Source organism: Camelus dromedarius, chromosome 4, assembly GCF_036321535.1.
Source record: "Camelus dromedarius isolate mCamDro1 chromosome 4, mCamDro1.pat, whole genome shotgun sequence".
NCBI classification, from domain to species: domain Eukaryota; kingdom Metazoa; phylum Chordata; class Mammalia; order Artiodactyla; family Camelidae; genus Camelus; species Camelus dromedarius.
Genome location: NC_087439.1, coordinates 74,299,074 through 74,319,942, shown reverse-complemented (window position 1 = coordinate 74,319,942; position 20,869 = coordinate 74,299,074). Strand labels below are relative to the sequence as shown.

General features: G+C 37.2%; 1 protein-coding gene across 1 annotated transcript; it reads left to right on the top strand.

Annotated features, from left to right (window-relative positions):
- Positions 1-1,748: 1,748 nt before the first annotated feature.
- On the top strand, positions 1,749-17,047 carry COQ10B (coenzyme Q10B). Its single transcript, XM_010979748.3, has 5 exons — positions 1,749-1,925; positions 5,934-6,083; positions 10,151-10,343; positions 14,522-14,623; positions 15,982-17,047. Exons 1-5 carry the CDS (start codon positions 1,804-1,806, stop codon positions 16,147-16,149), a joined length of 735 nt encoding a protein of 244 aa, XP_010978050.1. The 5' UTR covers positions 1,749-1,803; the 3' UTR covers positions 16,150-17,047.
- The last annotated feature ends 3,822 nt before the right edge of the window (positions 17,048-20,869 follow it).

Sequence of the window (20,869 nt, the reverse complement as noted above, 5' to 3'; positions counted from 1 at the left end):
AATGTAAATCAGATCCAGTCACCTCAAATGACTTCCCCTTACATTTAGAATAAAATCCAAAGTTCGAACCATGGCCTCCCATGTACTATGAAAAAGCCTTCACTACCTCTGACCTCACTCACTGTGAGCCAAAGCCCTGCTCCTCATAAAACAGGATCTTGGTCTGCAGCCTTTGCACTTGTTCCCTCCACCTAAAGACACTCCTCACCCAAATATTCACAGAGTTCACCTCCTCACTTCATTTAGGCCTTTGTTCATTATCACTTCCTCAGAGGCCCACCTGACCACCCCATATAAAATAGTACCCCACTTTACCCCCCTCCATGCTTTACTTTTTTCCTACAACACGTGATTATCTGACATTGTATTATATACTAATTGATTCCCCCCACTCTAGAATATGAGCTCTATGATTGTGAAGAGTTTTGTTCACTTATCCAGCACCTAAAACAGCAGAGTGAGTGCTCAATAAATATTTGTTGACTGCATTTAATCATCTACTTCATTTACTCCTCAAAATGGAATGCAGTAGGTAGTGTTGAGGGACACAACAGGTGGCAGGTTGGTGAACCAGTGACATGCAGACTGGTAAAAGAATTTACCAGAGGTAAAGCATGAGAATAGAAAAGGAGTTTATTAGGTACGCTGCCATAGACAACGACGGGCCATGCAGACAAGAGGTGCCTGCGTGAGCACCAGGGGCCAGTTGATGGGGTGTTTCATAAGGTAGGGCCACAAGGTGCCCGATCAGCGGAAGTCTGATTGGTTGTAGATGAGGTAAGAGGTTTAAGGTCCGTGAAAGCCAGTAGGGTTTATGACTGATAAGGTGGGCTGAAAGGAAGAAGCCTGAGCTATTCTGAGATTAGTCATCACCTAGGACTATTAGTTTATGAGGGCAAACACGCTCAGTAAAGAATGCACTTCATCTGTTGAGGGATCACAGACAGACAACTGAGAGTACAGAAATGGGGGTGGATGGACTTTGAAGGACATCAGTTGGCCCCACAGGTAGTATGGCGATCCCCACTCTACAGTTTACAGGGAACTATGACATACAAAGGGGTACAATGTCAAGACTTCTTGACTGACTGATTCCTGAAATGGGTGAACTGAAGCAAAGTCTGGTTTGTTGGGAGTAAGGGACACCCAAGCCATACACGGAAACCAATTAAAATGGCCACACTGTAAGAAAGCAAATAGAACGGAGTCTCTTCCTAAGGACACGACCTGATACTGCCCTCACCTCAACCTCACGGGGTAAGCACGGAAAATACTGTGTTAGACAATTAACAGCAACACTGACGGCCAGACTTCGCAGCCAGCAGTGACGGCGACGCTGGCCCAGCCCTCACGGATACGTAATTAACACCCAGAACCCCGACTTCCTCCCGCCCCTGGGCTGGGCTCACGTGGAGGTCCTCGCGTCGGGAAGCAGCACACACGAGAACTGCGGCGGTTGGCGAATTGGGAGAAGAGGTCCAGCGCGGGAGGTGTGGTGAGCGGACACCAAGGGTCTTACGTAAGGCGCCCGAGCGCCAGGCGGGAACTGAATCCCCGCCCGCAGGGAGGGGGTGCGCCCAGGCGCCCTGCGCTCCCTCTGATTGGCCAGCGGGATGACGAGCGCATTTACAGGCAGCTGTGGGCGCTGGGAACGTGCGTCAGCTTTGCGCAATCGGAGAGGGAGAAGGGGCGTGTCTGGCGGCTCAGGAAGCCCGCCGATTGGCTGGAAGGCGCCGGCCCCAGGCGGCCCAGGCCTGCCAGCCGAGGGCGGCGCCGTGGGAGGTGGCGACCGGCTTCTGTGAGATGATCATGGCAGCTCGGACCGGTCAGAGGGCCCTGAAAAAGGTGGTCTCGGGATGCCGTCTGAAGTCGGCGGCGGCGACCAGAGCCCTAGCTCCTGCGCAGGGGCTTGCGCGGAACGTCAGGTAATGAACAACGGGGTCGCCGCGGCGAGGGTAGTTTTCCGCCCGGGCCTGCTGAGCAGGGGGACCGGGGGCATTTGGGGTGAGGCTGAGCCGGACCGGATGAGTTTCCGCGTCTCTGGAGAGAAAGGGTCTCCTGCCTTCCGCATTTGAGGGACTGGGGCCCCGCGCATCCCTCCTTGGCCGAGGTTCGCCGGCCTGTCCCGGACCCCCGGTTTTGTGGGCGCTGCCCTCGCGAGAGGCGGTGAATCATCGGCGAAGCTACTTTGGAAGCAGCTGATAAAGCAGTTCGGCGGGGGTGCCTTTGGGCTCTTCCGGTCTCCTCCCCTATGGCCTACTGCTGGGGCTCTCGGAAAGTTTTAATTTCTCCGCTGAAGGGCTGTGAGCTGATGGGCGTGTGGGAGTTCATGGTTTGGCGGTGAGCCCCCTTCGGTTCCCCCAGCGTGCCAGATGCTCTCCCAGTTTTCTGGTAGCGGTCTTTGCCCCCGCCCTTTGTGGCTTGCTAAACTAAACGTAGCCGAAGTCGGAGACTTGGATTTTTCCCCATGCCCCTGTTACTTAGAGGTCCTGTAACCTTGAACCAGTCTTCGATTTTCCTGGTTGGTTTTGTTTGTTTGTTTTTTGGTAGATGATGGAAGTGGAGACAGGAAAGATTCCATAATTTCACCATTTAGTGTACTTTTATTAGTGACATTTTAATAAATTATACTAGAAAATTAAAGTTAACGTTTAACATGAATTCAGTTGTAAATAGCACGTGATGGAAGGCGAAAACACACATCTGGTTGAGCTCCAGGACATTTAGATTCAACGAAGAATTTTTTAAATACCAACAATCCAACCAACCCCAAATCCTTTTAGATATTTATTGGTTGAAACTAAAGTAAAATCATCTCATATCGTTCACTCTTGCTTTAGGAAATAACCTGAAAAAGTAGTTTCAAGCAGAACATACCCTATTGTCCTTTAGAGCTACTTGTATTACTCTTAAAAAGTGTTGGCTTGCAAATAAAACTGTTACTTTTGGTTAAAAGAATTGCTTTAGTGATCAAATTAAGGCTTAAAATCCTTGATAAGTATTTATTGTTTATGATAATAAAGAATAAGGGAGTTTATGAGGTCATTGCAAGGCTGAAACATTAACAGAGAGTCTGGCCTTTATTTTAATAGAGTATTTGAGATGCAGTATTGGAAGATTAGTGACAAAAAAAAACTCCTTCATCTGGTCCAGTTTTCATATCATGGTTTAACCATACTTATGAGTGTATGGCTCTCATACTGTAGTTGAAGACATTATTCTTGATAGTGTGTGAAAATGGATGTACTGTCCAGGGCATTGTAACCATGGTATGCAAGCTGATCTCAACAACAACTATTAGCTTGCTTTAAATAGGCATTCTTCTTGTGATTGTAATCAAATTGTGTAAGGGTTTCTTTTGGGGGGGTAGGGGGATGGTATTATATGAACTTGGTACAAAATTCAAAACTGTATACAGTGAAAAGTAAGCTTCCCAGACACCCAGTTCACCTCTTCAGAAGCAAGGATCTCGTTCTTTTTTTTTTTTTTTTTAAATAAAGATTTATCTCAGAGATGCCTTTTCTGGTACTGATTTATCAGAAAATTATTAATAATTGTACATAATGTGTGCTACATAATTGGCTTCCAATAATAGATAACAAGGTATCTATACAAAAAGTGAGAAAAATGGGTAAAACTTACAATAGTTAAAGACATCTAAAGAATGTCTCAGAAGGGCATTTTTTACACTGTTTGCTTTCTGTAATCAATATGACTACCAGAGATCCTAAATTATTTTTTGTGACTTCTTTTTAAAGGGGGAAGCTAAATTAACTGCCTGATTATTTTGTTTCCACTGTTCTGCTTCATTTAGCAGAGTAACTCATTCACTTTCATTGTTATGATCCCACTTTAAAGCAAACTATAGGTTTACTAAAAAAAAAAAAATCACCATAGGCTTTAAAAAATGTTATCACTGCCTTTAAAATAAGACTCACAGGGGGAGGGTGTAGCTCAGTGGTGGAGTGTTTGCCTAGTATACACAAAGTCCTGGGTTCAATCCCCAGTAGTTCCACCAAAAATAAATAAATATAAGCCTAATTATCTCCCTACCCCCCCCCCAAATAAGATTCACATTACAAGTCATAGTTTTAAAGATTTTCAGGAACACATAACACACTTATTCTCTCTAGGAGGTGAATCTATCCAAAATCTCTTTTGACTGAAAAAGAATATCATACATCTGTTTGAAATACGCTCTTACCATCATTATAAAATCAAATACTACTTGTGATTCCCTAGAAAACTTAGAATTCACAAAGCCATCTTGTTTTACCATCATTTACCCATTATTCCATCCTTGAAGTGCTGTTAACAGCTGGGTACGTAAGAATTCTAAAATCTTAAAAAGGGGCCAGTAAGTTCATTCATACATTTCATATGTTTGAGTTTTTCCCATTGTCATGCAGCATTTAGCTTAACTATTTTCACTGACCTTTCTTTCATCATCTCTGTAATGAGCCCATCCAATTTTTATAAACAGCCTTAATTGTTCAAAAGTCCTTTCTTGTATTTTTATAGCCATATTCTTAAGTATCACCCCTTATCTTCTGGCTGAATGTTCCCAGTTTCTTCAGCAGCTCTTAACTTGATTTTCTCTTCCTCCTCAGCCAGACATTAAGGTATTAGTATTAATATCCTTAAGGAAATTTTATTTATATGTAAATCATATTTTCTATAAATCACGTTTTATATATAACTTAAGGAGATTTCACTAGGTCACTCCAATTCCCTTTAAAAAAAAAAACTTGAAAGACTTGATTTAATGAAATATCACTGTCTTACCTGGAACTCTTCAACAGCTTCTCATTGAGAATAGATTCCAGATTTCTTTATCCTGGCTAATAATCCCCAGTATGATCGAGCTTCAGCTTGTCTCTAACGTTATTTCATGGTGCTCTCCCCCTGGCTTGCTATATTGCTTTATATATATATATAAAGTCTTTATATATAGTCTTTCTCAGTGTCTGGGTACTGCCAGGCTTTTTCCTGTATCTACCTCTTCTCTTCCCGTAGACATACACACATACATGTGTGAGAGAGAGATTATATATATGTGCGCACATAGTTATTATGTGCATACATACCTATTTCTCTTTGCATGGCTAACTCCTTATCCATTATGTCTCAGCTGAAATATAACCTCAGAGGACTTGCTCGACCACCCTGTCTAAAGGAAGTCCTAATTACATGTCCCTTCACCCATTTCTATTTTAGCACTTTTTTTGGATCATCAACTAGAATGTTTCATGTTTGCCTTATTCACCATTTATATCCTTACTGCCTGGCACAAAATAGGAGCTCAGTAAGTATGTGAACTAACACATGAATAGTAGTGTAAAATAGTTGTGCAGTAATTTTATTAAAGGCTAAAAATGTTTAGGTGAACAGGAGCATATCAGGCATCTGTATTTAGAAGTACCCTAAACAATTAACATTCTAATTACCTCGGCATGTTTTTACACATACACACTGAAATGGAGATTAGAAGGTAAAGGATAACAGAGCAGCAGTTCTCACGGGGCCATCAGATATCCAATCAGAGTGAGATCTAGTTTCAAGTTTCATAGAGTAAATCAAGAATTACAGAACCCCTATGGATCCAGCTGGGAAAACAACCTGGGTAGATGAGTTGAAAATTGGATGATAAATATTCTAGCAAACCAAGGGCAAGAGTATGTTGTAACACATGACTACAGAATAAAAGCAAGCTTCTGGGAGAGATAACCTTTTGTGCTAGAAGTTTCTAATCTTAACTCTAAGGTTATTTTTAGTTTTCTTTATGGTGTTTAAAAAGCTTATTTGTGTGTGTGTTTCAGGACTCTTCTAAGGTTGTAAAGCCTTCTAAGGTGTGATTGTTACTTTACGATCTCATTTGTGTTTCCTCTTAATTGTCAGTGTTACTCTAAATCAGATAATTTTTGTCTTTTTAGATATTTAGCTTCCTGTGGTATACTGATGAGCAGAACTCTTCCACTGCATACCTCAGTTTTGCCTAAGGAGATACATGCAAGAACTTTCTTCAGAATTGCTGCACCGTTAATAAACAAAAGAAAAGAATATTCAGAGAGGAGAATTATAGGGTTTGTATATAATAATTGTTCTATTAAAAGAGCATGGCCACAATTTTCCATAGACTGTCATGCCTCTTTTTCGGGATTCTCTTCTTACTAAGCTCTTATTTTTCTAGCTCTTTCTGTTTTATAAGTGTTTGTTGAATGAATATAATTATATGATAACTTTATAGGACATATTTAAATATCAACATTTAAAGGAAATAATTAAACTGTTTATGACCTGCATTTTTGTACACTATTCTTTTTTATACTGGAAACATTACTGATATGTTGGGCCAAATATGTTTGTATAGCCCCCTCACATACACACATACATAGGTAAGGACATATAAACACGCTGAGAGGCCCCTACCAGCTACAGCGGAAATTAGCAAACTTTCTGTAAAGTGCCAGTTAGTAAATAGGTTTGTGGACCACACTGTCTTTGTTGCAACTACTTAATTCTGTCATTGTAGCCCAAACATAGCCATAGACAATATGTAATAAATGAGTATGGCTGCGTTCTAATAAAACTTCATTTGCAAAACTAGACAGCGGGCCAGGTTTGGCTCCTCATCTAGGGATATACACAACAGAGTATAGAGACTGTAGTTCTGCTAAACCCGAAATACAGCAGTCCTTCATGTGGGGAGTTTCTTAATTCCCACCAAGCTGTCAAGTATTACATGAATTCTTGTAAAAGTGCGTTTCATTCATTTTATTCAATTGCTTTTTCCCTTCTGATTTTTCTGTAGTAAAGGAATTTCATCAGACTCATAACTTTTGTCACTAAACTTATCTTTATTATTGGCTAGTCACTGTATTAGTTAAGGTAGTGCTATTAGCTATATAGGTAAAACCCAGAAGTATTTTTCTTTCTCATGAAAAATTGAAGTGAGTGTTCCCAGTACATGGGCAGCAATCCTCAAGTAGTGATTCAGGAACCCAGGCTCCATCCAACTTGTGACTTTTGTAATTCCTTAGTCTTCAGAGTCTCTTAGGAAGAGACTTAATCATATTGGTTTGGAAGTGACGCAGTGTTTACTCTCAGATATTGTTGTCAAGAACTAGAGGGGAGGGTATAGATCAGTGGAGGTCCTGGATTCAATCCCCAGTATTTCCATTAAAATAAATCTAATTACCTCCCCTAGTCATGCTTTAACCTTAGGAATTGTAGCCTCCTGATGGCCAGCAATAATGCCACATAAAGTGAGTCTAAATAGGTAGACATCTTTGCCACAACTGGTGTCTTAAGAGAAATGGCAACAAAAAGATGAGAAATCAGATAGTGAATTGGTCTGCTTTACTTTTGAATCACTAGTAATAGCTTCCTTTTACTGAGTACCTGCCATTTGACAGGCACTGCTGGGTGCTGCATATTTGTTGTTTCATTTAATTCTCACAATCACCATGTGAACTAGGTATTATTCCCATTTTAGAGATGATGAAACAAGTTCAGAGAGATAATGTGTGTTGTGACCCCAAAGCTTACTTTTTCGCATCATGTTTACTTCTTACTTGCTTCCTTCTTCCTCATGCTAAAATTCTTATTACAAATGGTCTTATCTAATGATCTTCATCTTCCCCCATATTTGACATAAACACATTATAATGGGTACCATTTGCTAAGTGCTTAGTAAGCATTGTGCATTATGCCAAAACTAACCCTTAAAAGAACACTTTGAAGGCATTTTTCAATTATGAGTGAAGAAAATGAAGTTGAGAGATTAATCGATCTACCCAGGTCACATGACTTACTATGTTTTAGAGTTGATATTTGAACACAGTCCTTTGTGACCACAAAGATCATCCCTTGACCATTGTGCTATATTGCTTTCTTAGTCATTGTAGACTGCTTTTATGGCAATTAGCTTCCAGGCTACGAGGAAGCCTTCTTCATGGGACCTATTTTGACATTTATTTCCAAGTGTCTGAGAACTTGGGGAGGGTAGATTTATTTTCTCCCTCTTTGCTGTGGGCCTCATTTCATGATCATAAAGTTCATAAACATACATATACTCATTCTGTCATATTCCAAAAATACCCTTTTGAATTTAGATTGTGATTGTTTACTATATCAATTTGAGGTGAATTATGTTTTAACAGTGTTGAGTCTTTATATCAAGAGTAGTATGTGTCTGGCTCTCGTTATTCAGTTGTCTTTTACACATATCCACAGTGGGTTTTTGTTGTTTGTTTTTTTTATTTAAACCCTGAATTTTTTTTTGTTGAATTTATTTCTAGGTATTTTGCATTTCTGTGCTAATGTTTTCTACTTGTTCTTGTTAGTATAGGAACAGTATTAATTTTTACACACTTTATAACAGGCTGTCTTACTGAATTCTGAATTGATTCTCTACCAAATTGATAATCATATCACCTGCCAAATGATAATTTTGCCTAATTCTTGTCCACACATGTGCCTCATAGTTCATGTGCTAATTTAACGACTACTTTCAGAACAGTGTTAAGTAACAATGATAGTCAGCATCTTTGTTTTATTTCTAACTCTAATGGAAATGCTTCTGGTATTTTACCGTCCATGAAGGGAACCATATAATTTTTTTATATAGGCTAATTAATATGGTTATAATAATATAATTATTAGTGTTAAACCATTCATATATCCTTAAATGAGTTGTATTTCATTGTTGTTGGTTTTTATCAATATATTGCTGGATTATATTTGCTAATATTTAACTTAAAACTCTGTACTCACAGGTTATGTGGGTCTATAGATTTTGTAATATGTAGTTTGTGAGGTTTGGGTTGGCAGGATGTTAGGCTGGCTCATAAAAAGAATAAAAGGTTTCCTTTCTTTGTGTTCTAGAAGTTTCTTTCCCTTAATTACAAAATTATTACATGCTTGTATAAAAAGTAACAATATAGAAATATACCACAAGAGTTAGTCTATTTTAACTCCTACTTCTTTTTCCTGAATTAACAACTGGTAATTGTTTAATCTGTATTCTTCTAGGAGTTTTTAAATGTATTTTCATTACATTCATAATAATTATTTTTAGGAAAAAATCAAATGTTTAAAATTGAGGAAATAGAGTATATACTTATAATTTTTCTCAAATAGATAATAGAATTGTATATATCCTGTCTGCTTTAGTGTGCCTTTTTTCATATAACAGTATATTGTAGTAAAAACTATTAAGTGTAAAATAAGCTACAAGGATATATTGTACAACACAGGGAATATAGCAAATATTTAATAATAACTATAAATGGAATATAACCTTTAAAAATTGTGAATCACTATATTGTACATTTGTACCTTATATAATATTATATGTCAAGTATACTACTTCTTAAAGTATACAATTGACCCTTGAAAAATGGGAGAGGTTAAGTGTGTAGACCCCCTATGCATTAAAAAGTCTGCATACTACTGTTTCTGTCTCAAAAACAAAGGAATTGATAAATCACTTACCCAAGGGCAGGAAGCTGAAACAATTTGGATAGAATCAGGACTCAAACCCTAGCTTCTTCGATTCTGCGTATTGTAATCTCTAATAGAACTTTTCCTCACACATAATTTAAACATCTGTAAATGAAAATACAGGTACTATATTTACTGAAAAAAATTTACTTATAAGTGGACCCACACAGTTTAAAGCTCTGTTGTTCAAGGGTCAACTGTATATTTGATCTTAATCCTTTAAATAACTAATAGAGTTCCACAGTGTGAGTGTACCCTAATTTATCAATCATTTATCATTATATTAAGCAATATTAATGTTTATCATCTAATAAACATTTAGGTTGCTTCCAGTTATTTTTCCTCTTAAACTCTCAATTTTTAAATGCTGGTCATTAATTAAAATTTTAAAAACCACATCTTCAAGCCAGATCCAACCAGTGGTCTGCCCCTTTGCAATCTCTGCTAAACATAAATATTTAGCTCCATTTTATTTTCTTTGTTGCCTTGAAGTCATTTATCCCAGAGGTGGTGGTTTATCCTATTTGAGCCAAATGATTTATTGCTTTATACACAATAAGTTTTATTCATATTCAGTTTAAAGTGTACATATACCATACAACTAGGTGTGGTTAATATCTCTCTCTCTCTTTTTGGTGGGGGGAAGATATTCTATGCAGGAAATGTATGATGTAGTATCAGGAATGGAGGATTACAAGCATTTTGTTCCTTGGTGCAAAAAATCAGATGTAATATCAAGGAGATCCGGATACTGCAAAACACGACTAGAGATTGGATTTCCGCCTGTATTGGAGCGCTATACATCAGTAGTAACCTTGGTGAAACCACATTTGGTAAAGGTAATGGTTTTGTTATATGACATTTTAAAATATTCCCTGAATATTGATTATATCAAGTGAGCTAAAGGTATAATAGCTTAGAAAGATTTCTCTAAACTCATAGGAGGGAAAAAACAAACCATTTATTTTATCTTCTAATCATGTTATTTTATACAATATTAGCATTATTCTTTCCAAGTAGAAATTTAACTGGAACGTGGAAATGAAAAGCTTTTCTTTTGTCCCTCTGTTGACTACTGAACCACAGGAAAGATTCAGCCACACAAGTGAGAAATGTTTTAATTTAATCCTTACACTATTTTTTTTTTAAGTTAAGGAAGGAAAAATGGTGAGAGGATGAAGAAAGGTAGAAAGGCTATACATGTGGAGAACATAAACATTGTTGAGGTCATCCTGCCATGTACCAGGTACTGAAATGCCAGGTACTGTTGCATGCATTATCTTAATCATCTTACCTTCTCAGAGGAAAAGTTACCCAGACTTAAACACACAAAAAGGCAGAATTCCACAGAGTAATAGCCATTTCTTTTGAGTTCCTAGAGTGGTAACCAAAGACTTTCAAAGCTGAGTTGCCCACAAGATTTAGTGGCAGTGTCATTTCTTGGTAATTGGCCAGAGCTAAGTGCTTTCATCATCTCTTCATCAGGTGTTGAAGGAGATGAAACTTTCATACTGGGAAGTGTACACTGTCCAGTGAAGCTAAGAACTTGGAGTCCACTCTAGTCTCACTCTCAAAACTTAAACTCCACTTAAAAGCCATGCTCTGCCCCACCCTGGGACTTGGAGATTATTATGACTGTTTCCACCTGTTTGTCTCATAGTTTTTTGGAGCTTTTACCTTCTATGCTGCACTGCCTCTCTCGCAATGACTAACATAGACTGAGCTCTTTATAGTGCTTTACTTGAATTAATTCATTTAATCTTCACAACAGCCCTTTGAGGTTCAAAATGTATTATTCTCTGTCTTATGGTTGAGCACACTAAGGCTTAGAAGAGTTAGATAACTTGTCCAAGGTCACACAGCCAAGACTAGCTCCATCTGACACTAGCGAATAGCTCTATAATCTTAAATTTTTTTTTCTATTCCCTGACATCAGTCTTTGTACCATTCAAATTCTTATAACTTAGATCTTAACATTTTGCTGCATCTAACAGTCTTCGTACCATTCAAATTCTTATAACTTAGATCTTAACATTTTGCTGCATCTAACTAAAAGAACTCTTAAAAAAAAAAAAATCTCATTTTCTCCTCCTAGCTTTCTTCCCTCCCCTGGCTTCTTGACACATACAAGATAAAGTTAGTCACTTTATCATTGCTCATGGGCTCATCTGCCCACTCTCCCCCACCCCTCAAAACACTCTGCACTTAATGTTCAGTCAGTACCATACATCTTAAAAGTCCCATAAATGTACGTGTAGTACTTACACCACAGCCCTGGGCCTTTGCATATTGTTCTCTCTTCTACCTGTAATGAACTCAACTCCTTGCCTATTAATCCTTCAAGTTCCAGCCTGCTTTCTCCCTTTTCCTTTCATGTAGGTAATCAGTCCTGCCTGAATGATTCCTCTAGGCCTTGTACATGCTTTATTTCTTTCTTTTACCACTCTGTAGTATAATTTCTTTCTTCATTTGGATTTCCACTTGACAGAATTGAGCTACTTGAGGGAATGGGAGATCCCTTTTCATCCGTGTTTCCTTAGCACCAGTACTACAGTGACGGGAGTCATGAGAGCTCTTTGTTTATGAAGGTCTCAGCCTCATGTTCTTGGGTTATTGTAGATCCAGAGATGTTCATAATAACAAAGTTATTTCGGTAACTTTCAACACTGCTGAGGAGGGATGAGACTACTAAGAAAAAGAAAATCTTCAAAACAGTGTGTACTAGATGGTGATTACTATCTCAATTTTATGATGCTTAGGGAAATTAAGAGCCTTATACGAATTCATACTGTGTGTGTCTAATTCCAAAACTATTTTACCATTAAAATAAGCTGCCTCAATTAATGTGTTAATTTATTGTTTAAAAACATATTTGAGAATAACACACAACTGTACATATTCAGCTTTCAGTCGTCCCTGCTTTCAGGTTCTGCATGTTAATACCCAGTACACATGTATGACGTACAATAAAAATCACGGTAACCAAGGGAGCAGCAGAAGCTATGTGACGTTTTCTGTGAATTACTAGCTACCCTAAATGTGCCTGTGACTTACTGTGTCCGTGATTCTAATCTATACACATCTGTAATGGCCAGAAGCCTTCCTACTGTTTTCAGTGTCTCTGCTGGTAGGAATGAGGTCTTTGGCAGTATTGTCCTTATCAAAACATACTATTAAAAATCTCTGGGTCCTTTGCCTAGATTATTGATATGAGTATAGCACTGCCACATTTTGTGAAAAAGTAGTCAGAGGAAGGTGCTATATCGTGGTAAGTATTCTCAACAGCTTTTTCTCTTTCATTGTTGAATTTCCTGTAAGCTTCTTATGTGATTATTAAGGGTAGAATGCATTATCTTACAGTTGGATAACTGAAATAATAAGATTTTATTTTGGACTTTTGATATATTTAAAAATTTGATGGCCATTATTGAACTGTGTGTAAAACTGAGCCTTTGAAGAAAAATTTCACTTCTCCCCAGTGATTTAGCATAATGTGACTTAATTCAGCTATTAAAGTAGTTAGTATTTTAATAACTATTATTTTATCATGACTAAACAAGTTTTAAAACATTCACTGGTTTCCATTTTTTTAATTAAAATAATATTTTTTTAATAAACATGTAAATAGAGCATTTCTTTGTAAATGCTTCTTAACATGGATGCATTTGATCTTTATAATAATTCTACTGTGTTACTGTCTGGTTATCCATTCAGAAGGGTTTTAGATGAAGAGGAAGTGAGGAATACACTGCAGATAACTCCTTGGCCCCCAAGTTTGAACTGTCTGTGGAGATATCCAGATACAGTCAGAGAAATAATCCTACATTCTGTGTTTAGGAAGGCTGTAGCTTAGAAGAAAAAGTGACTCCATTCACTTTAGGGAAACAGAGTTTACCCATGCAGGTTCTTATTTTGCAAGTCTATAGTGTATAGCCTGAGAGGGGCAGTCCAAACCCTTGAGGGGGATAAATTATCAAAGAGAAAGGGGGTAGAGAGACTTGATCATTTATTGGCCCCAGGATATGACAGAATTGCTGCACACTTAAGGCTTAATTGAGGAGGAGGGTGTAGACTTTGAAACAATCATTTAAAAAATCATCTGCTGCTGAGAGAAGGTGATATGTACTCCTGAGGTCAGTTGTCTACTGCCATAATAAGACCCAGATAGCATCTTAGGACAGAAAATAAAGAAGCTGAACTTCATTCATGGTCCTTACAGTTCTAACAATGGACTAGTGGCTGTGGTTCTGGCCACCATTTTTCACACTGGCAACTCTTTAGTGGGCCTCAGTCAACACTTTTTAATGATACAGAAGGAAATACCAAAATGCACTGCACATAGTATCACTATGTATTGTGTTCTGGTGTGTACACACACGTAAAATAAATATGGATGCTGATGAGATTAGAGGTCAGAAAGCAGTGGGTCAGGGACAAGGGTCAGAGCCAGACTTTCAGAAAACTGAAACCATAGAGGCCTCTAGAAATAAAGAATAATGAGTGAAAGAAAGACTAAATGTGATTGACAAGAGAAAAATCTTTGGGTAGGAAAGAATTAGAGAATTGTGCTAGGAATCTGTGCCAGATGCCTTACAAATGGTTTAGCCATCTCAGCGATGTATCAAACAGGCATTATACTCATTTTAAAGATTCAGGAACTATGGTAACAGGGAATTAACTTGTTCAGGATCACTTATAAGAGGCAGAGGTAGAAATAAACTTCCAGAAAATCACTCCCTGTTTTGCTGTGAGAGAACTCTAAGTAGCACATCGGGTGATAGCAGTGGGAGGGAGAACAAGTGGCAGTCTTGGGGATCCCAGGAGAAAAGAAGATGACTTACATTGGCAACAGATCACTTCCTGGTACCAAGCTAACAATAAGCTGTTTTTGTCAACTGTGGTCTGACCTATAAAAATATTTACCTTTTGAAGAAATCATCCTCAGTTGTAGATTCTGGATAATCTAAATGGTATTTTACTGTGGTTTTATCTTTTTCTTTTTTTCATTTTGTTCTAGGCGTCCTGTACGGATGGGAAGCTCTTCAAACATTTGGAGACTGTTTGGCGTTTTAGCCCAGGTCTTCCTGGCTACCCAAGAACTTGTACTTTGGATTTTTCAGTAAGTATCTCATTAAGCCCTTAATTTGTTCCAAATATCAGGTAAAGCTGGTAAAGAAGGAGTAATCTATTTTTATTAGAACTCACATGCCATAATAAATAACCTATATGCATAGCAATTACTGAAAGACATTTTTTTAAATCTCAAATTTCTGAGTATTGAATACCTTTTTCTGCACTAATTTTATAAGAATGTTAATGAACCTTTCTCTTTCTCTATTCTATTTCTTGAAACTTTGCATAGTCATTCCTTATCTATAGATTAGAAGACACAAACACCAAATGAAATCTCCACATTGACCTGCATCTTATGATTTGCAGAAATAAAGTGCAAAGGAAAAAAATATATTTTTAATTTAGGGGCTATGGTATTTTCTTGTTCATATCACCTTAGCTATAGAAAACTTAGAGCCATTTGTGTGGCTTTTTCTTTGCCAACAGATAACATGAGATGTTCTGTTTTTGCAACTCAGGCTTACATTTTAAGAAATGGTCATAATTTTGAGTAAATTACATTGTTCTCAGCTCTTAAGTTGCTTTCATTAAAAAATTAGTGGGCATTAATGAGACAGTTGGGGAAATTTGAATGAAGTCTCTATAGATTAGGTAATAGCGTTATTATCTAATAATATTTTCTCTTAATTTCCTGGTTTGAATTGCACTGTGGTTATATAAGGCATTAAAATAGGGGAATCTGGGTGATAGGTATATGAGAAATCTTAGTACTATTTCTGCAACTTTTTAATAAATAAAATTATTATAAAATAAGAATTGAAAGTTTTAGAAGTTAGTGGATATTTGTTCCTTAAAATCTTTCTCCAACCAGTTGCCTTGAATTCTGTCTCGAGGGGAATATAAATAAAGTTCTAAATCATTGTCTACTTTAAGATTGACCCACCTTCCCCATCTATTTTGTGGATCAGTCTCTTCTTTCTGTTACTACTTCCCATGGGAATATCCTATCAGAAAGATCACTTACCTTTCTCATTTCCTTTTGGGAGGTAGAGTAGCTCTAAAAGGGGCACATGAATAAGAAGCCAAGTGATAAACATGGTATTTAGCAAAGCTTTTTTTCTTGTTTTCTGTAACTTAATAAAAGCAGACTCTTTGCCCTGAAATGAGATTCATTGACCTTGTTTACTTAAGCTGGTTGTGCAGCCATCGTTGTATTTACTGCAGTAAGACTCCCTCTTTTGAGGGATGTTAAGAATCTCATCCAGATAGACCCGTATAGCTATGCCTTAGCTATATGGCTGGGTGGACCAAGTAGCCCATTTCGCAGTGTGAACACCATAATCCTAAGTAGAGATCGAGTAAAAGAAAGATCTTTCTAAAATAGTTATTAACATTTTCCTACAGGTTTCTTTTGAATTTCGCTCCCTTCTACACTCTCAGCTTGCCACATTGTTTTTTGATGAAGTTGTAAAGCAGATGGTAGCTGCCTTTGAAAGAAGAGCTTGTAAGCTGTATGGTCCAGAAACAAATATACCTCGGGAATTAATGCTTCATGAAGTTCATCACACATAAAGGGAAAAAGGAACTGGTCACCTGCTTGTAACTAGTTTATTCACTTTTAGGAAGTGCTTTCATCATTTGCTTTCAGAAGCCGGAAAGCATTTGTTAAACACAGCTTTGATTATAAACCTGTACCATTGAAAATTTGCACTTGGAATATGGAACCACATGTACATAGAATTCAATCAAGTGTAATTCAGAGTAATATGTATATTAGCATATTTGTATTGTATATTTACAGTAATGGGATGTCATCACTTGCTAGAATACTGACATCACTCTTCTGAGCAGAAATTGAACCTGTAAATTTAAACCTTTTTAATATCTCCTGATCTGAAAGAGGTTGGTTGAGATAACTCATGCAGTGTATATTATATTAACCATGTCATGTTTAAGTTATTAAATTGAGACTATTTATAACTTTTTGTCATAGGGCCTGCCTTGTGGCCTAGGATATTTGAGTAATCATCAGATGCTTTAAGTAAAAATTTTGACTTAAAAATACTGTTAGTGAAGGTTCCCTGGCATTTTTCTTATTTTTAAATTGTTCTTATGGGTAGTAGAAGATAATTCTGTGCTATACTGAGGTTAGCTTCCAGAAAAAGTGAAAAAAAAATTTTTTTTTTTTTTTGGTGCGTGGTCCAGAGTTTTAAATTACTTTTCTCATAGTTAGCAACCCTCTCCCAGACACTTTGACTGCTGTTTCAATAATGCTGATTGCTTGTCAAATTTTGTCTACAACAGTGGGCAATAGATGAAGATAAATTGGTTGGTGTGTCTCCAGCACTGTGCATCCCTATTTTTTATTTATTGCGTGTACTCACTTTCAATAATGTATTTCAAACCGGTATTTTTGTAAACAAATCAATGTAAGGACTGAAGTAATAACTTAATAAAGTTAATTTGTTTATTTTTTGTACAGTTATTTTGGTTATTGAAATCCTCCTGGATTGTTTCAATGTGTATTTACATAGACACAGTAAAATTGGTTATTGTATTTTATGTCTTAAAACACTTTCATAGAAACAAATGTGAGCAAAATTCAGTCTTCCTTTAATCAATATTGATCCCCTTCTCTCTTGTCACTTCATACCCAACAACCCTCTTGCATTAGTTACCCTGACAGTCACAGTGCTATTAACTTTGTTTCATCAGATCAAGAAGGGACTCCAATAATTAGTTCCCTACATAAATGCATGTTTGCATCAACTTGTGCAGTAAATGTTTTGAGTAGCTGCTCTCTGCCAGACAGTGGGTATATGGTGGTGAATGATTGCTTGGTTGTTCCTTCACACAGGTAAAGTATCTTTCCACTTACAAATAAGCTATTTTTCCAGAGCATAGTTTGTATATAATTATGTACCTTTTAAATAACGAAGTTGTTTTTTTTTTTTAAGTGGCAAAGATAAGACATTTTCTTTTTTCCCTGTACAGTACTACTTCTCTTTTGATGGAAATAAGAACCTATGCTTTACCACTATTCCTACAAATGCCACAGGTAAACCCTTAGGTTCAGAATCTAACTTAGTGATTGGACGTAACTGAGCTGATACTATGATACTGTATGTACATGGTATTTTGGTGAGGGAACCCAGGAATACCCAAATATTTCCTTGATCTAGCCATCCCTGTGACCTGTGAGGTTTCCCAAGTACGGTCAGAATGCAAGGTACTAAACAGTTTATAGGAATTAAAATGAGGCATAGTGACTGGTGAGTTTCACTGTAAGGAGATCAGGTGAGCCAGACTTTCTATTGGGGGATTCCTCAAATGGCAGAATCTAGAGGTCTTTTCTCACAGTTTTCCTACACAAGTATTCTCCTATCTGCTGCCCTGGAGAAATACAGGGGTGGGAATAGAAAGGGGGACAGATGGAGTAGAAATAATGCCTGGCTGTTGGCATTTTGTAAGATTAGTAAGGGACTGAGGGCCCCATAGTTAGGAATGTAGGCTTTCCCTTAATCTATTTTTAGCTCCCTCTCTCAGCCTATCTCTGTTCTCTCTGGTGTCTCAGGCTGAGAATCATTCCTATTCAATTTCTACAGAGAATTAACCTCTAGGCATCGGTCCTCTAGTGGTGCGGGAAAGGGGAGGAGATGGGAGTCCAATATCCCAGTAATCCTTCAGCTGATTTCACCCTCATTTCCACTGCCACACCTGGCCTTACCTCACTCCCTAGACCCCCAGTATCCAGCGAGTCCAAATACTACATCTCTGGGGGAGTTCTGTGGGACTAAGTACTTTGCTTCTTGTATTCCTTCAGGTTCTTGGGTTGTAACTATATCAAGTCTAAGTCACATCACTTTTCCATCAATTTTCAAACTTCCTATAGATCTACTGACATCCCTCATCTGCAGTTGTCTCCTTGTCTTTTCTTTGTAATTTATTTCACCACTGTTTAGTGGGATTTTGAAAAGAATAAGTAAGAATGGTGAATACACTAGCTTATATAGAGAGATTTAATATGCATTCTTACTTGCATTTTTTCAAACTTAATTTTCATCTTTTGACAGATTAGACTTGTCACTAATTCTCGAGTGTAAATACTGCACATTGAGGGGAGAGAGCTCTTCAAGGCAAGTTTATGGGCCACTGTCATTACCTAGAATCCTAATCTCTTTCTTCCTCCAAGTACTAGTCATTTTTTATCCTATCCATTCATTCATATCCATTGGATGTTACTCCTTCCCCTCAGTTGCCCTGGAATTCCTTATGTATTCCTGAGGACAATTTGGGGAGTTTTTTGTTGTTGTATTTTTAATCAGAGGGGCTCTGCAGCAGTGGGTAAATACTTTTATTTGTCCCTTGTTTAATGTGTGATTTATTAATCTATGAATTTATTAAATAATTAAAATTTTAAAAAATTAAACAGCATGTCTAAGGGGAGGGTATAGCTTAGTGGTAGAGCATGTGCTGAGTATGCATGAGGTCCTGGGTTCAATCCCCAGGAACCCCATTAAAAAAGTAAAAATAAATTGAATAAATAAACCTAATTACCTCCCCCCCACCAAAAAAGGTAAAATTAAGTAGCATTTCTTTAGATACTCACATACTGCTTATATAAATAACCAACCTAAGTGTATGAAATTTAAATAAATTTCCCTGAATATTTAAATATTGCAGATTTAATCAAGGGCTTCTAAACATTTAACTAAAATTGCAAATTCAATATATCAGATTCTCTTTAATGTCTTAACATGTTATGAGACAGAAAGAGCCCACAATGTTATAATGATACAGTAATAGTTACACATAAATAGGATATGAGTGTTACTATTTCAGCTTCTTGTATTATTATTTCTATTTCTTCTGATGTTGCCTGTGTGAGTAGTTTTTATATCTTTCTGGACACTCAGTATATTAATTAGACTCAAACACTCAAGAAGAGACAGCATCTTAGACCAGCTGAGGTTGCAGGATGTTGGTAACCAACTGTTAAGAGCCTTGAGCCTTAGGATGAGTCCCTGTTTTTCGTTTTTGTATCAACACTTGTTACAACACGAGGGTCTTATATCCTTTGTGTTTCAGAGATTTTAATGCTTAGACACTTGATATCTTTCCTAGAAATGAAGTGCTCTTCAAGTTTTGTGTGGTTGTCAGAACCTAACTCTTGTTATTTATGGTATATTGACCTGATTTGTCAGTATAAAAAGAAAACATGTTGTCTCATGAATATATCAATATTCACGAGGTTCATCAGTTCAGCTCCAATGTTTCATTCCCTTGGGAAGTTAACTTCAAATTTCAAATTCTGGGGAATTTGGGAAATTTATTATCGTAGAACCCATTACTGGACGTTCTTTAATTATTCGTGACCTATGCTAGTTGGCTGCCGTACTCCCTTTCTACGTGATTATTTTATGAGACTCCCAGTCCCCCTCACTCTGCCGTTGGTTCAGTTCCTAGTCTCTATTTGGTTTTCTACTTTATTTTACTCCTTCCTATTTTAACTTGAATGGAAACATGAATATAATCTATACTTTATAAACAGATACATACTTATATGTCTGTACTCTGGCTTTTTTTCTAAACATTTTTTTATTGATTTATAATCATTTTACAATGTTGTGTCAAATCCCAGTGTTCAGCACAATTTTTCAGTTATTCTTGGACATATACACACTCATTGTCACATTTTTTTCTCTGTGAGTTATCGTAACATTTTGTGTATATTTCCCTGTGGCTTCTTAACATCAGTAAGGCATTAAACATATACCATTTACTAGTTTATGTTGGAAATATCTTTTTCTAGTCTTCACATTCACTTCCTTCTTTTGAGTATTATCATGAACTCTTGGCTTCGTTCTAATTCACTATAATTATTTGTTATTATTGTTACTCAAAATATCCTAACTTGGCCAGTAGACACCCCTTGGGTTAGTTCTAGGAAAAAAAAAAAAACAAAAAAAAACCACTCTTGATATCCTTGAAAGTATTCTGTCAGGCAGCAAGTTGTGTTTCAGACCCATCCTGATTGTTTTTTCTGTCCCAAGGCACGGACTTAACTGCTATCCAAGGAATCCTGTTCCCTTTTAGTGGAAATTAGTATTAGAGATGAAAATCTGGTTCTAGGGACATACACAAGAATTGGTGATGGGCACAAATTCTGTTGCTGCTGCCAATGATACCGTTAGGCCATTTTTTTGGTGACAGAGTCAGAGATTTTTCAAGATTACTAAATTCACAATGATTATTTTCAATTTGGTAGTTTTTCTTGTAATTTTTTATTTCA